At 38.3% G+C, this 11,628-nt stretch overlaps 1 protein-coding gene across 1 annotated transcript in view; it reads right to left on the reverse strand.

Annotated features, from left to right (window-relative positions):
* Positions 1–466: 466 nt before the first annotated feature.
* The window catches only part of PRRG4 (proline rich Gla (G-carboxyglutamic acid) 4 (transmembrane)), a 21,876-nt gene continuing 10,714 nt past the window's right edge, over positions 467–11,628 (reverse strand). The window contains exons 5-6 of the mRNA XM_011965574.1: positions 11,246–11,378; positions 467–1,006 (exon numbers count right to left, since the gene is read on the reverse strand). Of these exons, the coding sequence (XP_011820964.1) occupies positions 775–1,006; positions 11,246–11,378 (365 nt within the window). The 3' untranslated portion in view covers positions 467–774. The remainder of the gene's footprint in view (positions 1,007–11,245; positions 11,379–11,628) is intronic.

Raw genomic sequence — 11,628 nt, forward strand, 5'->3', positions numbered from 1 at the left:
CCACCCACCTCTGCCTCCCAAATTGCTGGGATTACAGGCGTGAGCCACCGCACCCAGCCTGACTTTGGATAATCTTAATGGTTGGACATTCTTGCTTTTTTAATATTCAACACAAGAAATCTACAGCCTTTATCTGTACAAAAGATCCACAGAGTTCACTAATTCTACCTATGCTCTTTATAACAAAGATTTTTTTTAACTATTAAAAAAATTACAAAAAAGCGCTTTCTTCTTAACTGCAAGGATATCGAGTCAAAAAATCTCTTGTCAAGCTGATAATGGTCAAATTCAGGTCCAAGATGCAGACAGAACTTCTGTGGTATAGTACATGGACTTATTCTTCCTTTATTCCTTGCAGTTTGTCATAAAAAGTTGGCTAGTCATGTCTTTTTTGGTTTAGGGAGAACAAACCATTCAAATAACATGAATTTCTCCTTCTTCTTCTTTTTTTTTATTATTTTTTTTAATTTTTGAGATGGAATCTTGCTCTGTCGCCCAGGCTGGAGTGCAGTGGCGTGATCTCAGCTCACTGCAACCTCTCTGCCTCCCAGGTTCGAGCAATTCTCCTGCCTCAGCTTCCCAAGTAGCTGGGACTACAGGCATGCCCCACCATGCCTAGCTAATTTTTGAATTGTTAGTAGAGAACGGTTTTCACCATGTTGACCAGGCTGGTCTTGAACTCCTGGCCTCCCAAAGTACTGGGATTACAGGCATGAGCTACTGTGCCCGGCCTATGAAATAACACAAATTTCTTATACCAAGATGGCAAGGTAGTCAGTGAGATGGGAGAGACATAGATTTTTTAAATACCCTAAATCCTTTTGTGTACCCAGGATATGGAGGTGGTGGTGAAACACTGTGTTTTCGGGTCAGCGCCACTGCCTGTTCATAAGAAGGTAATCCTGCGTCCTCCACAGAAGGCGGCAATGGAGACAAGGCAGCCTCCTCATGTCTTCTGAAAATGATGGAGGGAGTGTGCCTCCCCCTTTCATAGACGGCTGACGAGCTAAGCAGAGAGACAACATTTAGGTCTAGGAAAGGTAGCATTTTTAGGTTGAGATGATGATATTTAAAAATCCAACTGACTATCTTAATAAACATTAAACACAATGTATTAACACAGCAGTTTTATTTTACCCCCAGACTCTGAAAGTCTTGGTACAGTGGAAAGACCAAGAGCTTTGAAGTCAGACATGGGTTTGAAATCTGATCCTGTCATTTCCCAGCTATGTGACCAAAGGCAAGTTACCAACCTCAATTTTCTCCTCTCTCAAATGGGGCTAATAACAGCTGTCTCCACAGAGTTGGTTTGTGTGGATTGAGCAAGATGCATGGAAAGCTTCTAGCAGTGTCTGGTGCGCTAGAATAAGGACTCAAAACAAGTGAATTTCCTTTTCTCTTACTCCTGGATTAAAACTTTTTGAAAGTAGGATGTGAAACCAAAACCAAATTCAGGCTTTGTTGAAAGGTGGCACAGTTCCAGACCAAGGAAATAGATGTCACAGAGGTAATCACAACAGGTTGATGCCTGTCCCTCTCCTCCGTTCCCTCCTGCAGTCCTGCTGCCTGGCCAATCCTTCCTAAGCAGTACTTTCTTCATGTCATTCTTCTCAGAAGCCAAACCCGCAGCGTACTTCCGGCTGAGTCAAGTTCTAAGTCCCGTGCCTTCTCTTCAAAGCCTCTTTTATTGCAGCCGCACCTTATTTTTTACAGCTCTCTGCCCTACCAAGGCAGCTTCTTTACACTCCCCTGTATGGGCGGTAAGTTCTCAGCCCTTCTCTGTGCTTTCACTGGTATCATTCCCTTTCTCGAAATATCTTTTCTCCCCTCTACTCTAATCTAAGCCTAACACTTAAAAAAATATATATGGATTGAGCATGCATCTTTATATATATATATGGATTTCCATGCATCTTGCTCAAGTCTCACCATTTTCACTAAACCTTGTCAGCCAGTGAAATGCAACATGGGTCTGGGGTCTTAAACCTATGGTTTTCCTTTCTCACTTGTGAAGTACAAATTATGATTTAGACATTAATAAATCGATCTATTTAGGCTGTTTATAAAGTATCTATATATACATTAACTTCCTATAGTTATGGCTAATGAAATAATTAAGATGCATAGGGGATGGATAAGCCATTCTCCATGATGTGCTTATTTCACATTGCAGGCCTGTATTAAAACATCTCATGTACCCCATAAATACATATACCTACTATGTACTCCAAAAAAAAGGAAGAAGGGAAAAAATGCATAGATAACCCCTAACTTCTAGTCAAAATTTATAATATTCTTCCCATCAAGAAACAGTTTAGCAGGCCCAAAATACTGCCAACTTTTCCAAATTAAATCAGTCAATATGTCTCTTAGAGTACCATTTTTCCTTTTGAGGTAATAATGAGATCTGATTTGGAGGGAAAGAGAGAGAAAAATTGCAGAGAAAGAAGAAAAGCAAAAGGTCTGTGTAAATCCAGGAACTGGACAATCGGCCCTTCAATAGTTGAGAGGTGACTGAGAGGATCACAAGTTTACTTAGAGGGCTCAACACAATTCCTCCTCTGTCAGAAGTCTGGAATGTATTCATGGTAGGCAGTCACTTGCCACATTCATTACCTCATGACGAAAAGTTCTATTTGTTGGCTTACAGGATAAAGGAGGAGACAGATATTTCATCTGAATGAATAAATTTTTCCATGTTGACTTTCAAAATTTAATGTATGGAAACAATGTGATAATTACATCAGTCATTAAATATCTACACAGTGTTTTCTTACACGTCACAATCTCACATGACTGAAATCAGAAAGTATGCACTAATATCATCTCCAGTTGGCAACATCCTATGATGCCTGTTTCCCTCCACAAAATATAGGAACTAAGAAATGAAAAGGTCTTGTTTTTAATTTCTTGGCTTATTATTATTATTTTTTTTTGCGACTGAATTTCACTCCTGTTGCCCAGGCTGGAGTGCAATGGCATGATCTCAGCTCACTGCAACCTCCACCTCTCGGGTTCAAGTGATTCTCCTGCCTCAGCCTCCTGAATAGATGGGATTACAGGTGCTCGCCACCACACCTGGCTAATTTTTGTTTTTTGTTTTTTGGTTTTTTTTTTTAGTAGAGACGGGTTTTCACCATGTTGGCCAGGCTAGTTTTGAATTCCTGACCTCAGGTGATCCACCCGTTTCGGCCTCGCTCAAAACTCGTGTTGAAACTTAATCCTCTATGCAACAGTATTAGGAGGTGGGGCCTTTTGGGAGGCTTTTAGGTCACGAGGGTCCTGCCTTCATAAATGGATTAATGTTGCTGTAAGAAAGGGTTGCAGGAGTAGTGCCCTCTCTTTCTTCTGCTCTTCTGCCATGTGAGGAACAATGTTCCTCCCCTCTAGAGGATACGGTGTTCAAGGCACCATCTTGGAAGCAGAGACTGGGTCCTTATAAGATATACAACCTACTGGTTCGTTGATCTTAGACTTCCCAGCCTCCAGAACTATGAGAGAGAAATTTCTGTTCCTTATAAATTACCCAGCCTCAAGTATTCTGCTATAGCAGCACAAATAGACTAAGGTATCCCTATCCTCCCAGCCCAAGGTAATCTCTAATCTACTTTTTGTCTCTATGAATTTGCCTATCCTAGATATTGCCTATCCTAGGCATTACATATAAATGGAATCATACAATAGTTGTTCTTTTGTGTCTGGCTTCTTTCACTTGGTATCATGTTTTCAAGGTTCATCCATATTGTAGCACACATCAGAACTTCATTCTTTTTTATGGCTGAATATTCCATTGCATGGATACACCACATTTTGATGGACACTTGGGCTATTTTCATCAACCCTTATATATATTGAATAGTACTACTGTGGACATTGGTGTACAAGTATCTGTTTGAGTTCCTGTTTTCAATGCTTTTGAATACAAATCTAGAAGTGAAATTGCTGGGTCATATAGTAATTCTACATTTAACTTTCTGAGGAACTGTCAAACTGATTTCCACAGTGGCTATACCGTTTTACATTCCTATTGGCAATGTGCATATGAGGTTTCAATTTCTCCATATCCTCGCCAATACTTGTTATTTTAAAAATTATTATGCCAACTATTCTGGAATAGCTGGAATTACAGGTGCATGCCACTGCAGCTGACTCTCACTGTGGTTTTGATTTAATTTTCCTTTCCTTAATGTCTAACAATGTTGAACACCTTTCAAGTGCTTGTTGGCTATTCATATATTTTTAGAGAAATGTCCATTCAAGTCCTTCATTAAAAAAATGTGGGTTATTAGTCTCTTTGTTGTTTTATCCTTTCTTGAGCTATCTTTAAAATATAAGCTATTTTGGCCAGGTGCAGTGGCTCACACCTGTAATCCCAGCACTTTGGGAAGCTGAGGCAGGTGGATAACCTGAGGTTAGGAGTTCAAGAGTGGCCTGAACCAACATGGTAAAACCCCGTCTCTACTAAAAATATAAAATCAGCCAGGCATGGTGGTGCATGCCTGTAATCCCAGCTACTTGGGAGGCTGAGGCAGGAGAATTGCTTGAACCCAGGAGGCGGAGGTTGCAGTGAGCGGAGATCGCGCCATTGCACTCCAGCATGAGCAACAAGAGTGAAACTCTGTCTCAAAAAAATAAATAAAATATGAACCATTTTGTCCTGTCAAATCCAAATTTTGTTTTCTTTCTCCCAGCTTCCATATATATTTCTTCAGCACAGAAGCTTAGGTTCAAGTCATATTCTTCCAACACTCCCAAGTTCTTTTTTTTTTTTTAATTTATTTTTTTTGAGACGGAGTCTCACTCTGTCGCCAGGCTGGAGTGCAGTGGCGTGATCTCGGCTCACTGTAACCTCTGCCTCCCGAGTTCAAGCGATTCTCTTGCCTCAGCGTCCCGAGTAGCTGGGACTATAGGCATGTGCCACCATGCCCAGCTAATTTTTGTATTTTTAGTAGAGACGGGGTTTCACTGTGTTGGCCAGGATGGTCTCAATCTCTTGACCTTGTGATTCGCCCATCTCGGCCTCCCAAAGTGCTGGGATTACAGGTATGAGCCACCGTGTGCGGCCCCAAGTTCTTTCTAATCAGGCATCAAGTTCTTCAGCTTCTTTTTCCTTGAAGACAGGTCCAAACTCATGACCTCACATCTGAATTACCACACCAACATCCTTGTTGGTTTTCCTCTGTCTTCCAGTTTCTCCCAGCTCTAGTACACATTACTTAAGAAAACCAGAGTATAAGACCCATGGGGGCAGGCACTATGCTTGTTTTACTCACCACTGTGTTCCTAGAACCTAGCATATTATCACATTTTCAAAAACCTTCCCCAAAGGCTATTTTTCCTTTTAATCCTCTGCTTAAGTGGTCCACCTCGTGTCTGGCAACTCAAATGTAAATTCATGGCTGCCATTCCAATGATCCAACAATTTCCCCAGTCACTCACTACTCTTTATCGCAGCTCTTAAATCTCTGGTCAAGGGCTTGGCCCCATGGCTCATGCCTGTAATCCTAGCACTTTGAGAGGCAGAGGCAGGAACACTGCCTGAGGCCAGGAGTTCCAGATCAGCCTGGGCAACATAGTGAGATCCTGTCTCTATAATTATTATTATTATAATTATTATTTTTATTATGAAGACAGGGTCTCTCTCCCAGTGTCCAGGCTGGAGTGTAATGGCATGATCACGACTCACAGTAGCTTCCACTTCCTAGGCTCAGGTGCTCCTCCCACCTAAGCCCGCCTAGTAGTTGGGTATAAAGGCACGCACTACCACACCTGGCTAATTTTTGTTTTGTATTTTTAGTAGAGACGGGGTTTTGCCATGTTGCCCAGGCTGATCTCAAACTCATGGGCTCAAGCGATTTTCCTGCCTCAGTCTCCCAAAGCTGGGACTACAGGCACGAGCCACTGTGCCTGGCCTTGGCCTACAATTATTTTTTAAAAAAATCTTTGGTCAAGACTATTTTGCTTATCATCTCCTATATGAGCCTTGGTAGTACCCACTCCTGTGGGTCCACTTTCTTGAAACACCCCTTCCTAGTTAATTCCTCTAAAACCCATGTCTGCCAAAGTGACTAGTTATATCCCACACTTGTGGTATGCCTGCTTGACATTCCTAGCCATTTATAAGAAGAGTGTTCTCTATCTTACAAGTTTATATCCAAGTTGCTTTTTTGTTATGTAGTTGTGTCACTCAAATGGTAATCTCTCCATGTAATCTCCTTTATGTGCCATAATACACTATACAAATAGTGAGAGTATTAAAGAGAAGGTAGTGTGAAAGTGGTGTACAGTATATGGTTAGCAACAGCAGGTGATGTGGAAGACGGTTATAAATACAGCTTAGGGAGATTTTTTTCTTTTTTTCTCTTTTTTTTTTTTTTTACAAGATCATAAAGGCCAGGTAAGCTAGGGAGATTTCATATGCCAAATAAAATTTTTGTAGCTCTACCAAATTTGAAGAAAACTTATTTGCAATATAATACTTTCTGATTACCTATATTACCTTCTGATAATATGTTTTAATTTTATATGAACATTGGAGAATCTGCAGTTCATTCCCAGTCCAGACATATTTTTAAAGAAATACAAACATTGGATGGGAATACATAAACATTCCAGTGAAAGCTTTTAGAAAAATCTTAGTTTGCAAATTCATAATAATAATAGCTGGGCCTGGCGTGGTGACTCATGTCTGTAATCCCAGCACTTTGGGAGGCCAAGGCAGGAGGATTATTTGAGGTCAGGAGTTCAAGTCCAGTCTGGCCAACATGGTGAAACCTCGTCTCTACTAAAAATACAAAAATTAGCTGGGTGTGGTGGCAGGTGCCTGTAATCACAGCTACTTGGGAGGTTGAGACAGAAGAATAGCTTGAACCCAGGAGGCAGAGGTTGCAGTGAGCCAAGATCACACCACTGTACTCCAGCCTGTGTGACAGAGCTAGACTCCGTCTCATAATAATAATAATAATAATAATAATAGCTAACATTTATTGAGTACTTGCTACTCTTGCTACCAAGCACTCTCTTAAGTACTCTTTGTGTATCACATCATTTAAATCCCATAAGTCCCTTATGAGATACATACTGTTATTATCTGAGCTACCATATTGCACAAAACCAGAAGGTACCGCTCATACTATAGCCCATGTGAATGACAACTCTCTGGAACTATGTAACGTGGTGGCTCAGATTATTACCTTCAGTTTACTCACAGAGAAACTGAGGCAGAGTATAAGTTTAAGTAACATATCCAAAGTCAAATGGCTAGTTAGTGGCGTATCAGGGTTTTGAATCCAGGCAGTCTGGCTCCAGAGCTCACACAGTGAACCACTATACCATATCTATTTCTAGGATAGGGAAAATACACCTTGGTGGTCTCTCCCAGAAACAGGAGCGAGGCTAGGACTAACGTATTTTAGAAAGGAATCACATCTTACTATATTTTAGAATTTTAAAAAACTTCATCAAACATAAATGAAATGCTGCAATAAAACATTTTGAAGAGACTCTATTAATGGTTGAGAATTACTGTGCTAGATAAACCAGTCAAAAATAGACTAATACTGTATGATCCCACTTATATGAGGTGTTATTGTAGTAAAATTCAGAGACAAAAAGTAAAATAGTGGTTGCTAGAGCCTAGGGAGAGGGGAGAATGGGAAACAGTTTGTTCACTGGGCACAGAACTTCACTGTTGCAAAATAAAAAAACAAAATAGAAAAACAGGAGATTGGTTACACAACAGTGAATCTACTTAACACTACTGAACTGTATACTTAAAAATGGTTAAGATGGTAAATTTTATGTTACATATATTTTACTATTTTTTAAAAATGTACTGCACTGGAAATATATTTAAACTACATTGTTCAGTGCCAAAGGCAAGTTGCAAAGGAGGACATGTAACAAACATTTCTTTTTAAAACATAAAATATGTTATTAGGTTGGTGCAAAAGCAATTGACATTACTTTAAATGGCAAAAACCACAATTGCTTTTGCACCAACTGAATAGTAAAGGCATAGGAAAAAATCTGGAGTTTTACATACCAAATTCATAATGGTGGTAATTTTTGAAAAGTAGGATTATGAGGACTTTCATTTTTTATATTATATTTTTCTATAACATTTGAATTTTAAAATAATGCATGTATTACTTTTGTAGGCAAAAAACAGGATAAAATCTTTTTAAAGACCTTAGCCTCCATAATCAGCACATTTTCAGATGCTCTTATCACAATGGAAATGATTTTTTAAGCCATTAATACTAGATGAAATGAAACAACCTACTTTAAACATTCTTCTGGCTAGGCGTGGTGGCTCATGCCTGTAATCCCAAAACTTTGGGAGGCTGAAGCAGATGGATTACTTGAAGCCAGGAGTTGGAGACTAGCCTGGTCAACATGGTGAAACCCCGTCTCTACTAAAAATACACAAATTAGCTGGGTGTGGTGCCACACGTCTGTAATTCCAGCTACTCAGTAGATTGAGGCAGGGGAATTGCTTGAACCTGGGAGGCAGAGGTTGCAGTGAGTCAAGATCACGCCATTGCACTCCAGCCTGGGCAACAGAGCAAGACTCTGTCTCAAAATAATAATAATGATAATGATAATAAACTTTCTTCAAGAGAAAATATTTTTATTAAATTTTAGAGGAAAATGTATCTTTTATATTTACTAATTTCATTTACATGTGTATATATGTAAAAGTTTCTTTTAGTTTTTAATTAATTTTTTGAGACAGAGTTTCACTCTTGCTGCCTAGGCTAGAGTGCAATGGCTTGATCTTGGCTCACCACAACCTCTGCTTCCTGGGTTTAAGTGATTCTCCTGCCTCAACCACCCGGGTAGCTGGGATTACAGGCATGGGCCACCATGCCCAGCTAATTTTGTATTTTTAGTAGAGACGGGGTTTCTCCATGTTGGTCAGCATGGTCTTGAACTCCCGACCTCAGGTGATCCACCCGGCTTGGCCTCCCAAAGTGCTGGGATTACAGGTGTGAGCCACTGCATCCGGCCAAGCTTCTTTTTAATAAATAACTTTAAAAACTCTAGTTCTGAGAATATAATCAAGGGCAAAAAATTTATTCTCATCTTTGGCAAAATAAAAAAATATTAAGGAACTTTAAGAGGAATCACAGTCTATTCCCTTCATTCCTCTTTTAGATGAGGAAAGATCTTTAAAAAATCAATGAATTTGCTTCAAGCTCCATAAGTAGTGGCAAAATTAATATGAGAGTTTTTGCCTCCAAATTCTGAATTTGGTGCCCTTCCTATACATGTCATTTTATTTTCAATTTATATCTGATACGAAACAATGAAGAAAAACCTTAAACCAATTAAACAGTTATGATTAAAGTCTTCTAGTTTCTTATAGGCCATTTTTATATTGTATTTAGACTTGAATAGTTGCACAATCCTCTCTTAAAATGGACAAAAACTCTATATATTTAACTAATTAAACATAATTTTTGATGCCATGTTGTAATTAGCTTCTGTTTTTTACTGTGACTGCCACAAGAATTTTAGAACCACTACAGAATGAAGTATTTTGAAAAGATCTTCACATAAATTCGGAATATTTAACATTGGTTCATTACTATTATCTAATATGTAGCTATATCCAAATTTTCTCCTAAATTTTCCTTTTTTCTGTTTTTTGTTTTTTGTTGCCCAGGCTGGAATGCAGTGGTGCAATTATGGCTCACTCCAGCCTTGACTTCCCAGGTTCAAATGATCCTCCCACCTCAGCCCCACAAGCGGATGGGACTACAGGCTCAGGCCACCCTGCCCAGCTAATTTTTAAATTTTTTTTTTATAGAGATAGGAGTCTCACTATGTGGCCCAGGCTGGTTTTGAGTCTTGAACTCCTGGCCTCAAGCGATCCTCTCACTTTGACTTCCCAAAGTGCTGGGATTATAGGTGTGAGCCACCATGCTGGGCAAATTTTCCTTTTTAGCAATTTATTTTTTTGGTTTAGGATTCAGACCAGGATCACACATTGCATTAATTGTCATGTCATTTACTTTAATTTGGAACAGTTAGTTCTTTAGCCTGTCTGTGTCTTTCATGACACTGACATTTTTCTGAACAATACAGGTCAATTGTTATGTAAAATTTAAATTTTAGTTGATATGAATTGAAAACTATTATTAATTTAGAAGACAAAGAGTCTTCTAATATATATGATAAACAATACTTTCCATTCTTTTGGAGGGATACAAAAACACTGCCCATTTTGCTGAAAAGATAAGTAAAATGATCGTTACCATAAAAAAAAGTACACATGATGCCACCTTGAGCTTGTTCATAGAATTTGAAAGTGTGAATAGGGATAAATAAGTATCAATTTCTAATAGCCTGTTTAGCATCTGCTGCTTTTTTTTCTTTCTTTCTTTCTTTTTTTTTTAAATAAGATTGTTTCTACACCTACTCAGCCATACTTAACTGGGAAGATAATCAGTACTTTTTATTTCAATAAGGATGCTGAGCTTCTATTATGCAACCAATTATGGCCTTTATGAATCTTTTTGAAGCTTTATCAATGTGCTGTGATCCTCAATTGGTAACCATTTCATTTTATTAACTTCAATTTAAAGTGTTAATAAAAATAGTTGAATTTAAAAGCCAGTTACACTGTTTCTGTTTGGGTAGCCATGTGGATCTGTTAACTCTGTGGCTCAGAGTAAACTACAGGACTTATTGCCTCTGGAAAGAATGTGAGGACCCTGGTATCTGCCTCTTGCTTAAGAAGGAAATACTGAAAAATGAAGCTGACATATGTGAAACTTCTTGTATTCTTTCAAAGGACCTTAGAAATAGCATCATTAGGTACTTTATGTAAATGTTAAATTAGGAGACCAAACAATTGTCACAGACTAGAGAGGCTGGGAAGACATGACAGCTCAATGCAATGTGGTACCTTGACTGGATCCTGCAACGGAAAGAGAACACCAGTGGGAAAACTGCTGAAATCAAAGTCTGGAGTTTAGTTATATAGTCATGAACCAATGTCATTTTCTTAGTTTTGATAAATCTACTATGGTAATATAAGATATTAACAATGTGGGAAATTGGGTGATGGATATATGGGAATTCTCTGTACCAATCTTTGCAACTTCCCTATATATCTAAAATTCTTCCAAAATAAAAGGCTTATTTAAGAAAATAGGCAGCCATTTGCTTGACCCATTGTTAAAATAATAATATAGGATGTCTACTAATGAATTAAATAATTTTACTTAGTACTTACTGTGGATGTTGTAGCCTATTACACTTAGTGATACAAAGATAGTAGCCAAGTAATCCAAAAATAACCAAAAATACTCCAGCAGCAATCAATCCAGTCAGAAGGCCCATAACGTCAATTTTCTCTCTGTTGCCATCTTAAAATAAATAATTAAAATAACATAAATATAACCACTATATAGCATCACTTGTGATTTCAACAAATTTAATCCTGGGTCTAAACACATTATACAGCATCTAATCATTGATGTTGACTTCCTTCAATTCTTTGTGCTAGAGAATCTACCTGAAAAAAATTTAAATGTCACTTCTAAAAGCCCTAGTTATGGTTATTCATTTATTTATTAAAATATAAATATATTTTTTATTTTTGAAACATAAAATGTT

This window comes from Mandrillus leucophaeus, unplaced genomic scaffold (genome assembly GCF_000951045.1).
Source record: "Mandrillus leucophaeus isolate KB7577 unplaced genomic scaffold, Mleu.le_1.0 Scaffold73, whole genome shotgun sequence".
Lineage (NCBI taxonomy): Eukaryota > Metazoa > Chordata > Mammalia > Primates > Cercopithecidae > Mandrillus > Mandrillus leucophaeus.